We start from the raw sequence: 25,572 nt of genomic DNA on the forward strand, positions 1-25,572 counted from the left end.
TTAGAACCTTTGATCACCACTCAAAAGGTGTAATTCTAAGTGTTTACGTAGACTTCTCCACTGAGGTTCTCTGTTGTTGATGCTAATAGCCAAGTAGGCGAAATCACAATTACGACTGTATAACACTACAAAATATCAGAGGCTAACCCATTAATAGAAAAATGAGATTAGACAGGAATCTAACATTACATCCAGTTTACAGGCAGAAAATATACAGTACTTAAGTCTACAGATACTAAACCTAGGAGGGGACGATAATGGGCAATAACATGAGACAGCCCGTGTTTTTGTAATCCAACATCTAGTATCTTTATTTGAGTAATGCAGGGAATACTGTACAGATTTGCCTAGATCCAGGCTTTGTGAAATTCTCTTCACTGCAGAATGATCTACTTACGACCCAACCTCACCAGGAGTTGTTGATGCTTTGCTGCAGCAGCCTTGTCCGCTGCTTCACGCTTCAAAGCCCTTTTTGCACGTCGGCCAACTAGTTCTTTAGCAGGAGTCTCCTTCTTCTTACGCTGATGGGATGGACCAGCACCTGCATCCAGGACAGAAGGGCGAACTATTGGCCTTGCTTCTTGTCTTCCTGCCCTAACGTATCCGTTGTCTCCCCATCGTCGATTACCTATACGGAGACTTGGGGAACTACCTAAGTAAACCTCATCCAGATCGTCTTCCTCATCGTCATACTCATACTCTTCTACTTCAAACATCTCCTCTTTTTCCACTTCAACCAAAGGTTTAAACCATGCAGCTCTTAGAAGAAGGCAGACGCTCTCCTCAAACATATAATCATGGATGCTGTTCAAAAGAGCAACAATTCTTGAGACATGGAAACAAAACAAAATACATAATCTCAAAATCTACAAGCTTCTGTCTGTTAATAATCATATCCTGTTGCAACTCATTTTTTTCCCTAAAAGCGTTGTGCCTGATTTGATGACATTAATCAACAGATCAAACTCACAGTTTTTCTTGACCATGAAAGGTATAAGCCAATTTCCCGTATCTTCAGACACAACATAAGCATCCATATATTTAGCAAGGTGTCACTCTGAGCTACACCCTGCCTGGATGCACTATATAGGGGACGTATTACCAGGAGATTTCCATATAACATGACAATATTCCTTCTATCAAGGACATTCGGTAGGAATGTCAGAACTCCTGGTTTATACAAGATCTTATTCTCAAATGCAGTTAGTTTATTCTTTCTTCCTTCATCTTGAAATGCCTAATACACATCCAGGGGTAAACCTTAACTTCTTAAACCATCCTCTCAGATCAATTACAATCTACATTCAGTTTTCAAGGATAAATTTGGTAACAGGATCACACAAATTATATTTTCCTAAAGCAACTTTCGGTGCAAACAATCACAATAGGTCCCCTAATAGAAGGGCGAACATATTGGGGGGGGGGGGGGGGGGGAAGAGGGGCGGGCGGCATGCTTTTGGAATACCTTCCATCAAGTGCTCGATGAATATGGAGGAACTCAAATGGATGTTTACACTGAGGGCATGTTGGTTCCTTTTTGCAAGACGCCCAGCGCAAGATGCAAGTAACACTGAACAAAACATATGTGAAACCGTCAGCAACAGAATTGGCATGCCATAGTGCCGAAAGATAATTGAACAAGCTTTCACTTCCAAAGCAGTAACCAGCAAAAATGTTATATCCCAGATTTGCACCAACCCGTATCCACAATAGATTATTACATTCCTAAATATATAAATTACCCTTTCTGTTGCCAGAAGCCAGATATTCTATTTCAATGTTTCTTTATTACTGTGGCTGGACTTTACCCCCACCCTGTTGTCATTTCTAGTAAAATAGCAACCAAAGCTATATTACAGTTTGGAATACTAAATGAATGGATGAAACTACACATTTAATCGACATAAAAAATTTAGTTAGGGAAGCTATAGATGCTATTCCAAGACCACAGTAACAGCGAAGAAAGATGCAGCAACTACAAACATTGCTGCAACAGTTAGATGTGAGGATAAGAATGATAAGTATCTTCAACTGAATTCATAATCATTTCTGTTCATTCGTCCTTTAATTTCTAGAGCAAACAAATGAACAGGCTTTTTTGTGAAAAGAAACAAAAAGGTGAAGATGGGAAATAAGCATAAGTAGACAAAGTCTGTTTTACCATAAAGTTTATGTGAAACAAGTCAATGGGAGCAAATCAGCACATGTTGACCCTTCTAAATGATACAAAATAGTAATAATAAAATAAAACCTCGAAGAAATTTCATCTAGTAATTAAGCTTTGTCAATTGGACGATTCTGATCAGGATCAATGCCTTGGATAGCAAAAGTAGAGTTTCTTTCCACTTGAATTGTATAAAGAGCTAATCTGTTAAGCTCATTATGAACAGTTAAGCTAACACAAAAGCAAAAGCAGGAACAGAGATCCAAAATAAGTTGTTTTCCATGGACTACCTAATTTCCACCTTATTCTAAGACCTCAATCCAAAACCAATTTCCTACTTAGAAACTAACATTTTTATTGTCATTAGTGTTTAAAGCAGCATCTTTAATATGGGCAACTGAAGAACTCACCAATTCACATTCAGTAAGTCTTTCACAAGGAAATGCAAGCTTTAAGAGGTTACCAAAGCACCAATCTCACACCAAACAAATCACAAATACAAGCTCAAGAGAAATTTCCATGCTTCAACCGATACACATGCAACAATGTGATGAACAACACAATCTTAGTCCCAAATCAAGTGTCATGCGACATATTATGACGCATCCTTCAAAATAGAAGGAGAGATTCACAAGCAACTTCACACTGAACTTCATTATGCAATTTGTACAAACAGTTACAGGAAATAAAAAAGAGTCAGACAAACCAGTAGCCATGCTCGCAACCTTTTACAAGGGCTGTTTCTTGAAGCACAATCTTATTCAAACATATTGCACAGACGCCATGATGGTTATTAATGTTAATATTGTTAGTGTCACACACCCCTTGGTTAATCTCCTCTACTGCTTCTGTACAATTCTCCTTCATGTCAGCCTGAAATGCATAGACATTCAACTCAGTCTATTTACAAACATATCCAAGTAACTATGAAACGTTATGAAGATTAACCAAAAAGATCACACAAACTCCTAAAATCAAAAGAAATAAAAGCATTTAAAACAGTTAAAAGATGGTATAAATGTATATACTTATACATACGCACAGTTTTTACATATTGCAGTCATACATAACTAATTGCTAATCACAGTATTTCCAGGGAAATGGGTAGCAAAAACTCCAGAAGAAAACGGTTCTTTTCTTACCCTGCCCCCCAACCCCCAATTTTCCCTCTTCTAATTTGGAACTCAGTAAAGCAACTTAGGGAATCAACTTCGGAACTGCGAACAACAAACGAATTGAATCCATTTTCCTCATTCGGAACAAATTGGACAACTCTTCATTCAACTAACGCCAAGGTTCAACATATAAACAGATCCCATCAAACCAAATCAACCAAAAATAGTCGCCACACAAAGAGAACCCATATACCGTAAACGATCAAATGAGCTACATAATGCAACAACCAAGAACGGGAACAAGAACAAGCTGCAAGAACCTGTTCGTGGATTGCGAGATCCTGAAGACCCTGAACGAGCTCCAGACCAACGATTTCAGGCGCTGAGGACATGGTGATTTTCCTTATAATCTGTACAGCAATAATCTAAACTCTAAAATCCTATATATTTACAGATATCTATATATCTGTAAATACAGAGACAATTCAAGCAAAAAAAAAAAAAGGAGAAAAAGAGGATAGATTCTAGAGGATTATTCTGATTCCAGAGAGGGAGGAGGGAGAAGGGGTGGGCGGGCCAATGTGAAAGGTGCTATGGACCGTATAAATACAGGAAAGAGCATATGCCAAGACTGTCGGACTTATTTCCCATCTTTGAATGAAAAATAGTTGTGCTCCGGAGAGTGTACCTTCGGCTCCAAGTATTGTACGTATTGGGTTTCTTGTTTTACTTTGTTTTGGGATGGGTCAAAGAGTTGTGGCGGCTAAGCCACACACAAAGCAATTACTTAGGGCCAGGGTAAAATTGTAGAGGAGGAGAAGAGGATTATTAATTTTACTTTAATAATAGTAATTAATTATTAATAAATTATTTATTATTGAAATTAATAATATAATTATAATTAAATTATTTAATAAATTTAAAAAAAAAGATTATTTGCTTTTCTCTTTATTTTATTATGTACGTCATTAATTATTAAGAGTAAAGCTACTCAACCGATGTAAAATATTCCACCTCAAAATTATTTTTAGGTTTAAAATGATAAATATGCAGAATCAAAATAACTTATTGCTGAAATTCATGTAGGAACATTCTCTTTGAATTTAAAGAGAAAGTTCGAATACATATTTATCATGATTTAGATTGAGAAATGCACTGGAGTACATATTTGTATCATGCACCTGAATTTATATATGAGAACGTGCATCTATTACCAAAAACAAGTCAGTTATGGATATTATTGGTGGGGTTGTGCAGATTCAGTCTAATCTCATTTTTGTTCCACAAGAATCAAGATCAAATGAGTCTCGTTCTCCAGCAAAATAATTGTAAGTCAAGTACAAGATTCTCCAGATCAAGTAGGCCGGTTATGAACTGTTTATTTCGCCAAAGTGCGTTAAAACATTACTCAATTCAATCGTTGTAGCCCTCACAAATGCGGCAGTGCGTCAGACTTGACTTTTATCAAATCAAGTATTATGAACTGACCACCAAAAATTAATAAAGTGACAAACTCTGAATCTCGAGTGTTATTCAAACATATGATATTCAAATATCTTAGCCCAATTGATGGAGAGTCGTTGTCGCCCAATTGCACTCCACATTGGAAAACAATTGGGGCAGGCAGATATGGGTCATTTGGGCAATAATCAAAATTGGGCCAAATATTCAAAAATTCTAAAAGTGATCTGCAATTAAGGAATATCATTAGCGATTGCTCCTTAACATAAAAAATGAATAAATTATTATTATATTAGAAATATAATCTATTTAGTATACATATTAATAATATTAAATTTTTAATTAAATATATTTATAAATACTATTCAAGGCTGGCCTGTCCCCACCCCAAATTCGACCAGAATCGACACAATAAAAACCCATCCTTACATTCAAACCCAATAATTTAAATAAGATTAGTTATAATTTTGATTCTATAATTATAAGAAGTCGACATCAACATGATCGTCGAAAAATTCCAAAATTCCCAAACTAATTATCAATTTCCGGCGAATATACCAAAAAAAAATTCTACTATTCTTAATTATCAATATTTATTTTTATAGAAAATTCACATATTGTAACATAACCAAAATTACAGTTAAGCCTTTTATTTTCATATTACCCTTGTAGTAAGATTTACAGTATATGAGCATTGATTTACTTTTATAATTTATTATCTTTATTACTTTATTCATTAAGAAATTATGGTATAGTTAATACAATAGAGTATTTTGATGTAATTAATTATTTTGTAATAATAAATTTTGTGAGCAATAATCCACAAGCGCCACTTGTTTTTGTACCCTTTGTATGGTGACAATGAATCCAAGTTCCAAAAAAATAAATATAATATGTTTAATGCACAATAAATACACATCAATTCAAATAAAATAAAGTGGGGTAGAGGAGAAGCATAAATTTACAATAAAGATCAAATTAATGAGACAAATAAATAATAGGTATGGTGGACCTTTAATTCTATTCACAAACACAAAGTGCCAGCTATATTTGTTTTAAAGACACTATAAGGAAAAAGAAATATATATATATATATATATATATAATAAAGATAATTTACAGCTACATTTTCTGAAATTTGATATAATTACGAATACCTTCCTATTGTTTGAAAATTACAAATACCCCATTGAATGAAAAATAATTATTTAGTACCTCGATAATGTGAGGTAGAAATCACTTATTGATTTTTTTTAACAGAAGTTTAAAAAAATGTAAAAATGTCTGAATGTGAGTAAAGTAAATAATTCATAATGCATATTAGTCATAAAAATATTTATAAAAATTTTTAAAATATGTATAAGATTATAATTCATAATCCAAACGGATATTTTGGTCAATTCACCACAAATCTTAGATAAAAATCTAATGGAGCCTGCCGAATGAGCTCGTTGTTAAACAAATATTAAAATAAGGGGTGTGTTTGAAACTTCTCAAATAATGAGAATTGTGTCTATAATTATGTCAAATCTAAAAAAAATGATTCGTTTACCCTAATTATAATTATGTATACTGAACTATATTGTTGCAAAATTGCATTAGGAATTAAATACAATATATAAAAATATCAAACAGTATGAATCATATTCATTAACCTCATTACCAACATAATATAGATGTTGTTTGACTGAATTTATTTAAAATATTTTATAAGTTCTTACATCTTACCAAAATTTTGAAGACGTTAAATCTTATATTAAAAATATGCACTTAAAGTATTTTGATAAATAAGGTGTATTATTACAAAATATTAGAGTATTGAGCATAACAAGGTCTTCATAATAATGATCGAAAAAGCCAACAAAATATTAAATTTAAATCATATAATATATATTTTTACTTTAGGGAGAAAAACGTCAATTATATGAATGATAAAAGTGAAAATACTAACATTTTGAGAATGTTAGTTTGTCTATTATTTCGATAACAATTAACGAGCTCAAAATATCTTACAAGAAAAAGATTGGTTTAAGTGTAGTATTTTTCTAAAATATATATATATATATATATATAATTACAACTATCTTATTTTAGAATTTTATAACCTCTTATCTAAAAAAAAATTACAAAACAATTTTACAAAATTTATAAGCTCAGCTAAACACCCTTTTAAGGAGGTGTTTGTTTAAGATAATTTAAAAAATCTTATAAACTCGTATCTCTTATAAAATATTTTTAAAATTTATAAAATATTATATTTTATTCTAAAAATAAAATTAATAAGCTTATAAAATGTTAGTAATTATAAATTTATGATTAATTTAAAGAGATATGTTAATATATCGGAAATAAGTTTACAACTCCTCTTTTTTTTTTTTTTTAAAGGACTTATAAACTCTAGACATTTTATTTTTAGAATTTATAAACTCTCTTTCAAAAAAAATTATTAAACGCTTTATAGCTTATAAACTTTCAAATATTTTATAAGATGTTTAAAAGACTTATAACCTCACACGAACACCCTCTAACGCTACATTTTATTTATCGATTAAAGTTAAGGATTTCAAATCTCTAACAGTAAATCTTTTCGATTTAAAGGGATAATTTGTATTACAAAACAATTTAAATACTTCATTTCTTATTATGAAGAATATTTTGTAAAATAAATTATTGAATTTATAATTCTTTTGATTTAGACATTTTCAAAATTATTTCTCCAAATATTAAGGGGCGTCTATCAATATTTTATAATAAGTCCAAAAGTAATAAATAAGTTTTGTCAAACCCTTTACTCCCACTTATTAACAACTAATTTACCAAACAATTTCCAAATTTTTACCTAATTATTTTCTTTGAAATTATTTAAATTGAACACTTTTAGAAAATCTTCCAAGGGATCCAGAGCACCCTCCCCACCCCCCCCCCAAAAAAAAAAAAGAAAATCAAAACATGGGCACCATTGATTCACCAATAATCTCTTGCTTGAATGATGAGATTGAAATTTTTAATTCCTAGAGGCCGTAAATTCGAGTTTTATGAATGTAGATGTATTTTAGTAATCTATAAATGTACTACATATTAAATACTGTAATAATATATTGATTGCTTTAAAAATATCAATATTGAAAAAAATACCCACACACCATTAATTCTATTTTTATTAAGTATAAAGATTAAAATGCAAATTAAAGTGAAATCCTACAACTAATATTCACAATATATATATATATATATATACTCAAACCAAGACTCAATATTGAACACCATATTTAGCAGTAAATTATTTAAAATATAATTTTAGCTATTAAATCATTTTTATAGTATATAAAATAAAATGTTAATTACACTAAGACCCTCTCTACCGGAACTACACTTTTGCTCAAAAAATGTTTAAAATTAAACTTACACCCCCTTTAAAATTCAAAGTTTAACTTGACTTTTTGTTAGTATTTAAACCGAAAATACTAACATTAGCTAATTTAGCACTCATTTAATATTTTCATGTAATAATTTTATATTATAAAAGAAGAAAATATAATAATATTAACCTCACACAATATTTATATATATTATTTACCTTCATAAAATACATAAAAATATTAAATAAAAGACAAGATATATATATTTTTTTTGTTTACATCATCATTTTCCATCCAAACTTCACAGGAAAGTAAGGTATAAATCGAGAATTTTCAGAAGTAGTGTAGGTGTAATTTTAAAATATTTTTAGAAAAAAATATAATTTAATATTTTTAGAAAAAATCTAAGTATAAATAACCTTAAAACAAAAGACAAATAAGATATAGAAATATTTTTTTTTTAAAAAAAAAAGCCAATGTGCTTAAATAAAAATGTGAATTTTGATGCACAAAGACAAGAACATGTTTTGTATGTTATAGCCGAAAGATAAGGTTTCGTACAACAAAATCATAGAAAACAGAAGAAAACGTAGACAAGAGGAAAGTGGCTTCCAGTGAGCATGCGAGTGTGTTCAAATCAGATGACAGAATTTAAACCAATCATACAACGACCAAGATACACTTGTTATGTAATTGATCATTTTTTTTTTAAATTATACATCAATCATACCACAAATATATTGCACTGCACTTCTCATGTAATTTTTTCAGATCGGACGGAATTCGAGCTAAAATTCCCGTAAAATTCAATTATTTTTCTGTTTGCAGACATTAAAAAAGCAGACAGCACAATGCACATGATGATGAGAAACGCAATGGCAGCGGCGGAAAAAGGTCAATTAATTGCAGCAAATTATATATATAATTGAATCCACGGCCACAGGAGTCAGCACTGCTGCGTAATTCCCGCACACAATCTTCTGTCCTTACACTACATGTCAAACTCTCCACACTACCCCATTTGTCCTGTCCACCTCCCATATTGCAAGAAATATTCCACCATTGTTTTCTTATGAAAACATGCTATTCCATACATTATTCAGTACATTCGTATCTAAATATATCGATAACTCCAAATTAAAAAATAAACACCCTCAAACGCACCATTTACAGCTCGAGCAAGGCCTCATTATTCAGAAATCAAATATAGGCACACTCGCAAGACCATATAACAAGAAATACTGCAGCATTATTAATGCAGTTAGTCTGTTGAAACTGTACACCAATTACATGATAAAATAGCTGAGTGCAACTCAACTCGGTTCGGACTATAAAACTTTCCTTGAAAAGCCCACATCGGAATTCAAATTGGACATAGACCTAATCCACAAGGAATAAAGAATTGTAGAATAATGCCATGAGAAAAATGTAGCTAGACTTTCATTAAAAGCCATCAAAAGTGCTCAAAGTCAATAACATTTCATAGTATAATATTCAAAATTTGAGCATTTATAAGACATAATGCAGTGAAAAAAGCACAATTTCATGCAAACAATTATGTTTAAACAAAAGGGAAAGCGGAAAAAAAACTAAAACACGCGCATTATAAGTCGGAAGCTCAATAAGTGAATGTAATTAAAACGCAATCATCAAATAGCACTAAAGAGTGCCGAAAGTGAAAATCCAATCACTGCTCTTAATTCCCCAACAATATACGTACGATGGCGACATCGCAACAAACGAAAGTCTAAAGTAGTAACATATTAACTCATACCTTGCTCAAGCTTCCACTTCTATATGACCATTACAAGAAAATTCTGACTCTTTGGCCGGACTCGAGTTACTCACTTAGCAAGAAATTATTACACGTATCGTGTAATTAGTGTACAATTAATGACCATGACAAGCCAACAACACTTGTGATGGGAATGCTCTCTCTATTACATGAAGACTAACAATGTCATGAATTCACATGAGATAATGCATTGTTGGGGATGTTAAAGTTAAATTGATTCTCTTCTTTAACGGCTTAAGCGTTTAGATGAGATAGTCGTTCATGAGCTGACAAGATGAAAAACCTTAAAAACACAGGGAGAAGATGCGTGGCACATGTACAGACAGCTTAAGTAGTACATATATAATTAACAAGATTGGTGTAATAACGATAAAAATTCGTCATAAGAAGGACGACAAGCTAGTAGCACATTATAGTAACTTCATACATTTGAAGTCGTAAAATTCTGAGAAGTGAACTTATTATGCACACATTGTACTCTTGCAAATGTGTGATACAGCATACATATATATAGACAATATGTCCAAATATAATTACTGTAAGAAAAGAGAGAGTTATCTTTTTCTTGACAGATGATGATACTCTTCTTGGAATGACTAAGGCATTAAGGGTGGTGCCTAGAGGCAAGAGCTGAAAACCAAATCTAGAACAAGAATAATTACCAACAGTGATCAAAGATAGTAATTTGAAAGAGGGCAAATGTCATTTCAATATTACTTCATCACTCTTGATCAACCTTACCAAGAAAATCAGTTTATTGGGTTACCATAAGTTGATCCTGCAAGCAACCCGCCGCCCGAGGAGGCGTACATATCAGATGGATCAAGAACTGGAGGTGACGAGGAGGCGGCTCCGTTTCTTCCGCCACCATTTCCTCCACCACCACCGCCGCCGCTGCCGCTGCCACCCAAGTGCAATTCGGATATGTTTGGAAAACCGTCGCCTCTATTACCTTCAAACCCTTGATCGTATAGGAAACCTTTGAAAACATGGCCGCCTATTCTGACTACTGCCTGATATGCATACTCGTCCTCGCCGTCGTCGAGCGCGGTTACTCTTACACACTTGAAGACTGCCGGCGCGCGGACTTGGCCTGGCAGTGATTCTTTGAAACTTGCATCTGTAAACATATCAAGCAAAACCCACGTTATATTTCTAAGGAAAATTAGGTCACATAACCCGGAATTTAATACACTGGAGGGGTTTGAGATTTGGAAAAGATTGTACTTTGATGGCTAGAGCTGGTGTCGAAGCTTCTTGGCGGGGTGGTGTTGGAGGTAGAAGTATGAGAAGTAGTTTGAGATGCGCCGCTGAGTCTGGGTTTCTTGGCGCCGGAAGTAGACTGTGAAGAACCCGCCGTGGCTGTATTGGTGGCCATGAGCTGCCGCTCGCGGCGGCGTGCGGCGGGGACCCAAGTGCTTTTGACGTGCGTGGTACAATCATAGCCTCTACTTCTACAGCAGGTTCTGCATCTCCTGTGGGAACAGTCTTTCTTGGCTTGGTTTCCGCAATCTTGACAAGTGGTTGCTCCCATGGATGAAGAACCTCCAATACCACCGGAAGTACTGCCTCCGCCGTTCCCACTTTGGAGAAGATTTGTGTGATCAACAACCATGGGTTTCTTCAAGTAATTAGCCGGAGAATTCTGTCCCTGCTGGTGTTGCCACAGCTGCATGCCGCCGCCGCCACGGTGGCGGGAGTTGTTCAGAACGTCATCATCTGCTGCAGCACCACTACCACCACCGGAGCCACCAATACCTGACTGCGCGAGACAAGGGGTGGCAGTGAGGAGAGGTATCACGCCAACCCCAACGCCGATGGCGTTGGAGGCATTGAGTGAATGAGGATCGAAGTTGATCGTGGTGGCCGCTCCAGCGGCAGCCTCCGAATGATGGTGCTGGAAAGATGACGCCGGAGCTACAAAGAAGAATTCCGGGGGAAGGCCACAGTTGATGTGCCTGGTGGCTGCGGAGGAGGGCCACATTCCCCCAGCGGCCGCTGCGCTGGAGTTGGCAGCGGCGGCGGCAGTCGGGCCGGCATTGAAACCCAACGAGAGGTCTCCAGCTGAGGATGACGAGGACGCCACCCAATCAGCAAAGGCGCCAGAATCAGAAGGCAGCCTCCGAGTAGTAGCCACAACTGCTGATTCTGTCTGAATTCTTGATATATATATATATCTATCTTCTTCCTTAATTTATACGTCTTCACAACACAAACAAAGATCGATATATACAGATAGGTACAAAACTCATGTAAGTCTCTATCAAGTGCAAGAACGGACCTTTTTTTCCCCAAATCTTGAAGAATCTACGAGGGAGTCGTTAATTACTGTCTGGATGAAAAACAACAAAAAGAAAAGAAAAAAAGAAAGTGGGCCGGGTGTCTGAAATTCTTCAGAACAGAAGAAGATTTAGAGACAAAGAGAGAGAGAGAGAGAAATAAAGATAGAGATGGATGTATAGAGAGAGAATAAAAGAGGGGGGCAGGGATGCTGTAAGTAGCAATTACTGCTGGTGATGGGGTCGTCTTCTTCTATCTATCTGCTGAGCTTCCACTCCATATGTTACTGCTACTTACTGCTACTGTGTCTCTTTGGCTTTTTTGATGAAAAAAGTTTGTCTGAGAGAGGGACTTGTGAACTTCCCATGCCACTACTACTCTTTCACACCACAACCGTAGAGAGAGAGAGAGAGAGAGTTGAAGCCTGAAGGGAGACCCCTACAAACAGAAAAAGAAAACACACACAAAGCACAGTACGATCTCCATGATGATATATGAGTGGTTCTTGGTTCGTGGGAGTGTTATTGCAGGTAAAAAGATATCCCTTGTTCTACTTCTTCTCTCTCCATCATCAAGAACACTTCTTCAATTCTTCGCCTTTGCTATTTCTTCGCATCTGTGTGCTCAGAAAGTGAAGAAACGAGGTGGGTTCCCCTCTACCTCTCCTCTCACACAGATTATGGTTTCGTGATTATTGGAGAGAGAAAGAAAGCAAAAGTGTGTGTGTATGTGAGAGAGAGAGAGAGAGGGGCCTTTGTTTTTGTAGGTTTTCTAACATTTTCGAAGCCCTAAAGTCACATGCGAAACTCCTTTTTTTTTCCCTTTTCCCAATTGAAAAATAATAACAATTTTAAAACAAAAAATAAAACAGAATTAATTATTGTAACTAAAAACAATAAGTATTTAAGGATAAAGCAACTTTTTGCTGCCATTGGACGCCTCATCTATTTCCATATATATTATTTTTTCATTATTTTTTTAAATATTTCAAGAATTTATTTTCCACCCCTCTCTACCTACCCTATTGGACGTTTGTTTAAGATTCTAGAAAAAAAATTAGAATAATTCCTAATTTCCTTATTACCGACTTATTGCATGTAAAATAAATTTTTTCAAATCTTAGTGGACTAATTGTTAGATGAAAGAAAACATCATGGGGGTTAGATATAATTTTTCAAACCACAGAAAGTCTGTGCATAATTACACCAAACATAGAGGTAGGGAGTATAATTATCCTAAAAAATAATTAAAAAAATAAAAATATTTTTCACCCCTTATTACAAGAAAATTAAGATTTTTTTTGTTAAGATGAATTACCACCGTCAAAAATAAAAAATCATGATAAAATATCATTAGCTACAATTAAGCGATAACTATTAACCGTTATTTCAGCAATCGAAGTTAAAGCATGACTAGAATAATAGTAAACACTTTCGTAATAGTTCAGATTATGGTAAATGATGATTAAATATAGTTGAAATTTAAACTTTTATATTAATTTACTCGATCCTGGTTGATAATATTGATTTATTGTTATTTTTTGAAACCTATTTGTTTTAGGAATAATTTTTGTTTTGGGCAGTAATTTTACCTGATTTAAAAGTCTAAACTTGTAAAATAAAAATTATTTATGACCATCACCTCCCCACCAGCCTTAAACCAAATGGAGATGTCATGTAATAATCATCATTAATTTTTCTCCAAACAACACTTGCACAAACTTATTTGTATAATGCAATGCACAAACATAAAAAAATAAAATAAATAAATAATAATACCATAAATTTTATTACACGTGAAACAAGAATAATTATATTTACACCTCCTAACGTATTGCGTATTTACACAAATTACTCTTACCTTTTGAATTATAATTACATAAACACCTACCCAAAAATATCAACATCATTTTTACATAAATTACCCAGATTTTCTATAGAATTACATATACACCTCTCAAAATATCAGCATCATTGCACATATTATATATTTTTTTTTTTATTGTCAGGAGTAATTTCTATAATTATGTAAATGGTATATTTGTATACATAAATTATAGATCAAGAGGTATACCAATAATTTATTTTTGTATATTTCTTAATTAAATGTATAAATATCAGTCTACTTATATTACATTGGTCTCACGATACTTCTATGTTCAAAACAATATTCATAATATGGTAATTCTTACAACTGTTATAGTCAAACAAAATCGATAGAATATCTTAAATTTTGGCGATTAGCTAATGAACATTTTTCACAATTTTCACTGTAATCAAAATATATTGTCATGGATTTATTAATTATGACAAATATTTTAACATAATTTGTAAAAATACTAATAATAGCTATCATGCAACTATAATTAAATTAATATTCATCATAATATTTTATTTTTAATCCTAATAATTAACAAATTATATCATATTGTGTACACATTATTTAAGTACATGTTAGATCATTACATCAACCTATATCCATATCTTATTTAAACATGAACATGAAGCATAACTACATGTCATGATGCATCCACCCAGCCAACAACCACTTCACATTAGTGTTTCTCCTTGTATTAATTAACTAACTATGTGGCACGTAGAACTTGCGTGCATATAATTTGATAAATGTGACGTAAACTTTTATTAAAAAAAAAATTAATACATAGTCAAAAGCAAAGTAAATAATGAATACGAGTTAAAATATATAGAGGATAAGCGCGACAGTATAATATATATTTAAAAACGCCACAAACCATTCAAAATAAATATATAAGTCATTATATTGATACAATCATTTAAAAATATAATTTGAATTATAAATTCGATGTTTTGGTGTCACATTTAGTCGATTATTCTCATAAGTGACTTTCTTTTTTACATTAATATAAATGTCTTACTATATATATTTATATATATAGTTTTTGGTTTTTTCTTAGTAATTTATCAAACTTAGTGGGTTGGTTTTGCAATAAATAAAAATATATAATAGCCCAACTGTAGTGGGGTTTATTTGTAATATGCACTTTCTTAGGTGCTATTTTTCATATTATATTATTTTTCCATTTGCCATTGATATTGCCACGTGGAAATAATAATAAATGCATTCATTTAATTATATGAAATAATGAGGGAAGCTGCGTAAAGAGGGGTTGAAGTGTACATAATGCAATTGAAATCAAGCCAATTAATTCACAATTTATTGCCTTTAAATCTTCTACCATTACCTTTTTAAGTGTTATCCCATAGGGAAAAAAAATTGCATTTTTATCCCATAATTTAAATTTAATATAATTTCAGTCTCATTATTTATGAAATTTCCGAAAACAGTCCCATAACTTTGAAAAATTATCGCTTTCAGTCATCTTACCAAATTTTAGTACAAAATCAACAGAGAAAATCGTCTGTAAATTATGTAACCGTTTCCTTTCGTTTTAAAAAGGTAATGACTATGTGATTCGCACGCGATTTTTTAAAATATTAAATTATTTAAAAATAAAAACAATTATTATAATTTATCATTATTGAAATAAATGAAAAGGCAATGGTGAAAAAGGAAGAGAGAGAGAAATGATGGGGAAACAAGTGGTGATTACAGCCATAATGCCCATTGTCTTAACATGATCTCCCTCATCATCACTATGTGGAGACAACCTTAATTGCCTACCCTTATGCTTATATAATAATCTACTCCTACTCCCAAACAACATATTAGGACCTATATTCTACCAATCTATCTATGCTAACATAAAATTTAAAAAAAAAAAAATTGTATTTACAAACGATGGTTAATGACATCATCGTATTGGTTCGATAAATTCAGTCCATCGTCTAGTAAAATAAACACGCAATAAAAGAGAATTGAGCAGCTTTTCGGCCAAATCCATTATTGTAAAATGAGCCTTCAAAAACACGTCATCGGAATTTATATGATCGTTTTTTTAAATTTAGAATCCTGAAAACGATCGGAAATTTCTGATGGAATTTGTAACTAAATGGGAACAAATTAAAGAAAGGAACACCTAAACAATTAAGGTGGTTGTGATTATGGCTGAATGCAATTAATTAGCACTGTTAATTATTTGTAATTAATTATAATAATTTATCTGATAAAAATAACTTTAGAATTAATTGACACAACAACGTCATTGCATTATCACATGAGTAATTGAGCAAAACTTGGGCTGGCACTGGGAAACATCTCTTGATAATGAATACGCAGCATTCATCACATTTGCCCATCTCTCCAATCATTTATTGTTAATTAATTTCATAATTATCGGTTCAAATATTAATATTAAATAATTTTTTTCTCTAATTGTTGAAACTTTTAAATGAAATGATCGTTTAATATTATCATCAGAGCCCGTACCAAAATTAGAAGTTTTGGGTTCGAATCTCGTTGTCACCCATTTATAAATTCGCATACAATGGGGCACGATAAAGTATCTACACTATTACAAAAGAAAACTTTCTGCTGTACCAATTTATGATTATCCAAATTTACCCTTTATTTTATTTCATCCCCTTAAAAAACAATTGACCAAATTAGTAATTTCAGTATTTTTTTTAATAATTTTACAATTATATATTTTTTTTCTTAACCACCCGCTACTTTATATTTCTCTCACCTTAGTTATCCATATTTAATACAATTTATAATTATAATTTATTATTTTCATAAGTTTTTTTTTTTTTTTAAATCACTCACATGAAAATTCTTTCTTTATACTCGCTGGAACTACGTGCGACAATAATTAGGTAATATTAAATAATTTTTTTTCTATCAGTTTTAGCCTTTAGATGGAGTAATCTTTATATGTGTAACATTAAATGATTTTTTTGTATAATTACACATCCTTTATTTGAGGTTGATGTAATTATACGCAAGTCCCATATGGTTTGAAAAAAATATTCAGTACCCTTGATATTTATTTTCGTCCAATAAATAGATACATCAATTAGTTAAAATTCAATGAATATATTAATTTTTAACGAAAATATAAATAAAAATTCATATTTATCTCTAATTGATCATATATGATTAAAAGTGCAGCAATCCACGTCCTATAAGATCAAAAGGTGTAAATTTTTATTTTATTAATATTAATAAATTTCGTAAATTTTAATTAATCATAAATTTATTTAGAAGGTAATTATAGTGGGGAGAGGGGTTGCAAGTAAGGACAAGTGTCGCTTCCCCCCAAACGGCCATTAGCCGGTCCACCTGAGCTCTCCGCATTTGGTGGAACCCTTATCATTATTGCATTTTTCTTTTATCTCAATTAAATTTAGAGTGTTATGTCTGCATCTATGAAATTTGAATTTGAAAGAAATATTTGGGAACAAAAAAATTCAATGATTTTATATTATAAAATTTTAAAAACTTATAATGTTCAGAAAAACGTAATTCAAATTCATAGTTGAAAGATTTTAAAATCTTCTGAATTTATATCTAAAGAAAATATTATTGAGGATTTGATATGTATAAGTTCGAATCTATCGATCCAAATAGACTCAAATTTATTAACTTTTTAAAATTATTAATTTTTTAAAAAAATTATAAAATCGTATAAGCTCTTATGTAAAAAAATATAAATTTAACCCATCATATTTTATGAGATTATTTTAAACTATTTTCATTAAACATTACTTTTCTATAATTGTTGCTTCCCTGCAAAGCAAAATATTTATTTATATAATTTTAAATTTTAATGATTTTTTGATAGTTAGAGTTATATAACGGGCTTATTATATCAAATATTCTAACATTTTATTTATATAAATATTTTAAAGTTTATTTTTAAAATAAATATTTTATAAGATACAAGCCAATTAAATAATAATTGTATTAAAATAGAATAAAGGGTGCGAAGGCAAGGGAATGTACTTTTCAGAATGCACGGAGTACAATGGTGCAGTGGGAGTATGTGCATGGAATTAAAGTTTCTGAGAGAGAAAGAAAGAAAGAAAGAAAGAAAGCGGCGGTGGAAGAGACGTTTCTGTGTCTACAGTTTGTTTGTCTCCCAATTCCCCAAATCTGATCTCCTACATGCACCCACATGCATCCTATCTCTGTCCTCTCTCACTCCCCACACTCGCCATCTCCCCCTCGTGCGGATCACTTTCCTTTCCCAAATAGATCATAGTCTAAATAAAAAATGTAAGAGAATATACATATATATATATAATATTTAAAAACAAATCCTTATAGTTAACATTGTGAGCATTTTTTAAGCCTAATTCCTAAATATTTCAAGAAAATCATTTAATTTCTTTTTATAACAAAAAGTTTAATTCATTTTCATACGAACTACCACCACAATTCAAGACATTCTCTGCCCTCACCCACCAAAAAATTAAAAAAAATAAAATCCATAGTTGATTACTTAAATGGTACTTATATATATTCCATCATCGTAGTTTTACGTTTATAAAAAAAAAATCGAACCTACAACTATTTGACATAAAATGAACCATCCATTCATTTGACCCAATAAATATTGATTTTATACTTAGAGGGTCTTCAAAAAATCTAATAAAATGATTGAAAGTTTATAATATCAATAAAATTATTTGATAGTTATTTTTTTTCGGAGAATTTATCAGTTCAAAATAAAATATTTATGATCTTTAAGCTCTTTAAGAAAAAGTAAAGTAGACCCATTTTATATATTCAATAGACAAAAAATTTTGACGTTTTTTTTCCATACAATAAAGTATCTATTTTTATAATTTTAGATTCTAATAATTTGACGACCTATTCGATTTTTTTAGTAATTATTATAATATCCAGAGCTTATTATATAAACTACTTTGATATTTTATTTATAGCAACACTTTAAGAATTTATTTTTAACATAAAATTCAATATCTTTACATTTTTAAAAATTTTATTAGCCAAACACAATTAATCTTAATTGTACATTTTTTTTTGAATAAAATATTTGAAGAAACTTAGTCAAACATCCCATTATTAATAACACATTTATTTATATTTCATTAAGCACATTACATCTACTCTCTAAATATATAAACTTTTTTTGAGTTGATTAAAACCCTAGTTTAATAAAATGTCGGTGAGGCTATAATGGTCGAATTGAAAAATAATTTAATTTTTTAATGATTTAATTATAACTATATTACTAATTTTAATTATTAATATATATTTATTATTGATATTAAATATTTATAATTAATCTATAATTACTAAATAAATCAATACCCACGTATTAATAAAAGTATGGAGAAGAAGCCCTAAAAGTGAGAAAGAAGGAGCGTGGGGGCGACGCATCGACGAGGAAGTGTGTGAGCGTATGCGTGTAGATGGAGGTGAAAAGGGAAAGTGTGGGTTACAGCGGAGATCTAGTGAATGAGGCCTAGAGTGAGAAAGTAAGAGAGAGAGAGAGAGATTGGGACACGAATGACGAGGCGCGTCTCGAGCCCACCGTTGCCCCTTCTCTCTAGGTGTGGGTGTGTGTGTGTGTGAGGAGAAAAGGAGAGGGAGAAGGTCACCACCGCCTGCATATATCCCGCGATTTCCTCCGCCGTACCTTTTTGTCTCCGTCTGCCCCCTTCCTTCCTATCCACGCGCTCTCCCCCACCACTTAATTAGATGTATACTTTTTATAATTTAAAACATTATTTTTAAAAATTTATTTCATTTTAAAATAAATAAAATTAAGCATAGTTATATATATATTTTTTGAAATATGGTGTAATTATACATGAGCTTCATATGCTAAGAAAAATTATATCTAGTATTCTTGATGTTTGTTTCCATCTAACAAATAAATCACTCTATTGGTCAAAATTCATTGAATTTGTTGATATTAATAAATACATAAAAAAATTATATTTACGATTGACTTAATCCTGATTTAGTATTATAGGTCAAATAAAAATTTTTATAATCAAATTACTCTTATATATTTTCACGCGTTAATACATGTGACGAGATATATTTTTATCGTTATAAATATAATTTAGTTTGAAAAAAATTATTTGACATACAATAAATAAGTAATAAATCAATCCAGTGTAAAATATTAATTCTCGTTCAATTTTTCTGTTAATATAAGCAAATTCAGTGAATTTGACTAACAGATAAACTTATTTATTAGGCAATATCAGATTTTAGAAGTAGATATAATTTTTCAAATCACATTAGATTCATATATGATGGCACCAAACCTCAAGGGAGGAGGGGTGTAATTATTCCGTAACTTTATGTGATAAAATTTAGAAAAATAAAAATAATTAAGAATGAAAAAAAAAAGGTAGGAGAGGAAGGTATGATAGTGGAAACAAGCTGGCCTACACATATGTCTACGACCGTGTTTGGATGGTTGGGATTTCACCTTTTTTCCTTTCTGATTACGTCTGCAACTTGCTGCTTAATTCGTGGCTGAATCCATTGTTGATATATATAAAAGAAAGTTTCCGAAACAGACACAAATATTGATGATACAAACGTTGTCTTAAAGTCAACTTACCCATTTGAGGTAAATTGTCTTATTAGTCATATGTATGTATGTATGTATGTATTTATTCCCTTGTTGCAAGAGTTGGGACTGTTGATAATTATGCGTAGGGTATCGATTTTTCTAAACCCCAATAAATTAAAAAATGATCTAATATAATATCGAACACGTATTGGATACGGATATAATTTAAACTTGCATTAAAAATATATCGAATACCGTATTTATATATTCGGAAATATATATAAAGAATTGGTGTCGGACAAGCGTTTAGGTTGTCCTACACCTTTTGGTTTTTTTTTTTTGTTTTTTTAATATATTAGTCTTTGTGCTATATTGTTCTTATGTGCATATAATAAATAATTTTCAAATTTTAAAATATATTATGGATCATAGTAAAATATATAAACCAACGCATTATATTAATAAAAAGAAAGAAATAATAATTTATCAGTTAATGTAAAATTTGAAAAGTTGAGTACGTTAGTTATTTTATCATGAAAAATAATTTTGACTTCACAAAAAATTGATTCAGTGGTGTCATTAACTCCGTTTATGAGTGTGAAGGATTTTCTTTTTATATTAGTATATATATATATATATATTTTTAGACCATTTATTTTGGTTAAGAACTTAGATCTAAGACAACCTTAATTTTATATTTTATTTTTACATTTTTCGTAATGCATATTCTAATTTTATGAGAAATTAAGAGTATGTATAATTAAATAATACCTTGATCAGTGACATATAAATATAATTATTATGAATTAATGAATTTGAATTAATAAAATAGAGGAGCACTCGAATAAATAAATTAGAGAAAAAAATTAAATAAAAATAGTAAAAATATTTAAACAAAAAAAAATTACAGTGAATTTTAAAAAAATAATATATTAAATTTAATTTAACTATCGAAGACTAAAATAAATTTTATAGAGCTAGTGACATGACATAATTTGGAGGTGGATCTGAAATTTGGCAAAGAAGTGTGGGGTAACGCACTAAAAAGCGCGTGGAAGTAAAGTGACAAGGGTTTCCAATATTGGGCTTTAGGGTGGAGTCAGAAATCAGTGAATTTTCATTAACCAATCTTTTCACATTCAATATTTAAGTAGGTTGGATCCAAGGAATTGGGCATGGGCATTGGTATGGGCATGTCACGTGATATTTGTTAGATAGAAGCGAACTTCATAGATATAAAATTTAATATTAAAATTATATTTTTTATTATGTAATTTTAAATTATTAGTATTTTTGATTTTGTAATTTATTCTATTTATATTTTTAACTAATTTAGTCCTAAATATCTCATGTTTGGTCTTTCTTGAACAAATTTAGTTCCGTATTGATAATTTTAGTTCTAATAACTCATAATTACAGGATAAAAATGATATTATTACTGTGTGAAGTGGATCAAAATTATCAATACGTGATTAAATTTATCAAAAAAGTACCAAATGTGAGATGTTCAGAACTAAATTCGTAAAAAAAAAAAGAATAAATGTGTACACGAAGTAAGTTACCGGACCAAAAGTATTAACGAACTAAAAAGAACAAAAATATAGTCTGTCAAATTTAAAATTTTCAAACTACAAAAGATTTGCGTGTAATAACACCAAAACTCATGAAAAGAAAGTGTAAACATCCCTAAATCTTTTATTGAAAATAAACAAAATTTAAAATTAATAATCCCTAAATCATTTACATCAATTTTTGTAGCTTATTGATAAAAGTAAAATTTTAAATATTTTAAAATATTTATTTGAGCATTTACACTCGAACAATCCAAATTTAATTTTTTCATACTTTTCACTTCTCTCACAAACATTCCCAATTTTCATTATTATTTTTTCTGAAATTTCTGATGAACTTAAATTATAGTGAGAAACGAAAATTAAAAGTATTAATCAATTATAAAATTGTTTAATTCTTTTTTTTTTAAAAAAAATTTTCAGCACTAAAATTTAAAATCCAAAATAGTTTTTCAATAATAATTTTTCTGAGTATATAATTAGGTCAATTGAGCATTTAGGTTTTAGGTAACTATTGGGCTGTTTATTAAGGCCTATTAGACTTCGCGGCCCAGTTTAAAAGATGAAAGCCCATTTACGTGCTATGACTTAATTGTCAGTTGAAAAGAAATAACAGCCTTGACATCATTATTATGGCAAATGTAATTTTTTTATTATTAAGGATATATAAATTTAAAAAATTAACATATTTTTAATTCTCATTTAAAATTCTAAAATAATAATTAAAGTAAAAGTATATTTATTTATACGTATTCTTATTAAAAATATATTAATCTGATCCCATAATTTAATACAAAATACAATTTTATTAATTAATCGATACACATTCTAATTTCACATGAAAACCTATACAAAATTAAAAATACATATTTTTTGTTAAAAATAATAAGCCCGTAATTTCTGTCCTATAACCGTAGGAGGGCGAGACTTATGGTCCTCTTCAATTTTGAATTTACAATTGAAAACTATAATTATTAGAAAAATAGCTATTTAATCCAAATTTTGCTGGAAATAGGCACATGCTCGGTACGCGACTCGCTTTAATTTGGGAATTTTTAATTTTTCGGATACTTTTGCTAATGTATTATTAATTTGGGAATTTTTAATTTTTCGGATACTTTTGCTAATGTATTAGTAATTTGTGGATTTTTAATTTTTCCGATACTTTTCGGATACTAATTTTTTTTCCCTAGTGACATCAGGACTAGACATGCCATCCACATAGTTATAAGACCAAAATTATTTTTCGACCTTAGGTTCCTCATTTCATGTAAGCAAAAGTAACCAAAAGAAAATAAAAGGCCCAAAGTAATGGACTAGATCGTGTGCAGGGCACGTGATAATATCCATCCAATTAAGTTTTTCAGATGATATTTGGATTAAACATGCATTTTCTTCTTTGTAATTACAGTCCTCAATTGGATATGATCAAAATTACCACCACCCTACAATAACTGGTTTAATTATATATAATTCTAGTCCTGTAATTTTTGCTATTTGGTATTTGGTGCGATAACTTATTAGGGTAATAATTTAATCCCGTATATTTTTACTTTTCTCGATTTCCGACTATAAAGTTTTGGCCAATTTTATCTTGTAATCGCGAAAAATAAAAACATACATGATTAAATTACTAGATTAATAAATTACAGAACTAATTAACATATCAAAAAATTATAATTACGAGGTCAAATTTTCATGATCAACGAGTAAAAATTCTACTAATGTAATATTATATCACTTGAGCCACCTAATTATATATTAATTTTATTGATTCATATATATATACACGAGCAAAATTAGGGTTTCTACTGCTTAATGGGAGCTCTAGATGAGTGAGTCCTTGTTAAACATTTTACCGTCAGATTAAATTTTTTATTACAAACGATCATATTACATTTTCTATTCTATTTAATATAAAAAAAATAAAAATAAAAATCCTAGATTGCTAGATGGACAATCAACTAATGGATGCTGCAGTAGATTGAAAATCAATTAATTTCATAAATGTTTTTGATAACCCTAGTTCTAATAATCTCCTATATACTACGGCAGTTGAATTCAAAAGGCTACCCTACACCCATCCCCATGTTTTAATCACATAATTCAAGATATGAGTGAAGCGGAATTTACAGTTTTCGTCCTCTCTAAATAAGAGTGTTAATTTTACTAAAAATTGTTCAATTTTTACAGTTACATGACTAATGTAAATCAATTGGTTTAGGACCAAAATTGCCTAATTCAGGATGCAGCAAATTATGTATATATCTTGATAAGTCAAGAAACTAGCGAAAGAACGACAACGTTCCATATCCTCTTACGAAACGTCTGTTGATGAAAATTTTCAATGGTCAAATTTAACGTCGATCAGAATCAAGGGTAAGAAGTGGACGACGTATCATGGGACGACTCAATTCGTTTCGTGTTGATTTATTTTTTTAATTATTGTTAAAGATTGAATCATTAAAATTGCCATGAACAAAAGAAAATTAAGAGATGTCTATGGCAGGATCTCACAAATATGCAATAATTGACACTACCTTTGATGCAGTTTGTAACCTCTTAATCTTATAAACAATTATAAGTCAAAGAAAATAATTAAAAAAAAAAAGTGTTACTTAATTTATATCTATCTTTGTCTGATGAACCCTAAAAATCGGAACTAATCAATTTCTGAAATCTGGTAATAAAATTAGAGAAATTTTAATTAAATTAACCTTCAGCCTCCTTCTGCTTCCACTCCAAGCCTATAAACCTGCAGGGCGAAAACCTGATTTTGTACTCTGAAATCGTCTCAAGCTTTGGCGACCAATTCTGATCTCTACACCCCACCAGCTGATTGTAATGCTTCTGCAACTCCGGCGTGCTGCACAAGAACCTGTTGCCACCGTTTCCACATCCGTCGCTAATTATATTCTCCTTGTTATCATCATCGTCATCATGGTCATCATGTCTGCTGATCAACCTGGTGATGAACTCCGGCACAATCCTGATGACAACCCTTCCGTCGGAGCCCCGCAAGTACTCAAACGGGCACTCCTTGAAGCTAACCGGGCCGCCCCGTTTGTTGTTGTTCGGGCCGCCGGACCCCAGCGACGCGAGGGAAGAAGCGGAGAGGACGGTGCTCGTGAAGCAGTCGAGGGGAAGAAGGAAGTAGGTTTTACCATGGACGAGCTCGTCGTCGATGGCGAGTGAAGGGACGGGGTGCCCGATGAAGAAGGAGTCGGCGTGGCAAACCATGTGGTCAGGGAACTGGAACATGATCTCTCCCGCGAGGTGCTTCCCGGTGAGGATCCTGGTGGCACCGCCATATAATATGATCTTCACGGCGGCGGAGGCAGAACATTCGGGGCGGAAGCAAAGACTGATTATTGCATTGCCCAT

At 31.3% G+C, this 25,572-nt stretch overlaps 3 protein-coding genes across 3 annotated transcripts; all 3 read right to left on the bottom strand.

The window, feature by feature from the left end:
• Window positions 1-143: 143 nt before the first annotated feature.
• Window positions 144-3,883, bottom strand: LOC105163664 (uncharacterized). The gene is made up of 4 exons (XM_088881891.1): window positions 3,600-3,883; window positions 2,871-3,037; window positions 1,466-1,570; window positions 144-804 (listed from the first exon to the last, which is right to left on the bottom strand). Exons 1-4 carry the CDS (start codon window positions 3,669-3,671, stop codon window positions 390-392), a joined length of 759 nt encoding a protein of 252 aa, XP_088738017.1. The 5' UTR covers window positions 3,672-3,883; the 3' UTR covers window positions 144-389.
• Window positions 3,884-10,255: 6,372 nt separating this feature from the next.
• Window positions 10,256-12,935, bottom strand: LOC105163701 (protein SHI RELATED SEQUENCE 5). Its single transcript, XM_020694898.2, has 2 exons — window positions 11,122-12,935; window positions 10,256-11,014 (listed from the first exon to the last, which is right to left on the bottom strand). Exons 1-2 carry the CDS (start codon window positions 11,876-11,878, stop codon window positions 10,644-10,646), a joined length of 1,128 nt encoding a protein of 375 aa, XP_020550557.2. The 5' UTR covers window positions 11,879-12,935; the 3' UTR covers window positions 10,256-10,643.
• An 11,965-nt stretch (window positions 12,936-24,900) lies between these two features.
• LOC105163700 (DUF4228 domain protein) lies at window positions 24,901-25,572 on the bottom strand. The gene has a single exon (XM_011082142.3). The coding sequence runs from the start codon at window positions 25,570-25,572 to the stop codon at window positions 24,901-24,903; it is 672 nt and encodes a 223-aa protein (XP_011080444.1).

The sequence above is a fragment of the Sesamum indicum genome, linkage group LG6 (assembly GCF_026168435.1).
Source record: "Sesamum indicum cultivar Baizhima isolate 11 linkage group LG6, ASM2616843v1, whole genome shotgun sequence".
In the NCBI taxonomy this organism is placed as follows: Eukaryota; Viridiplantae; Streptophyta; class Magnoliopsida; order Lamiales; family Pedaliaceae; genus Sesamum; species Sesamum indicum.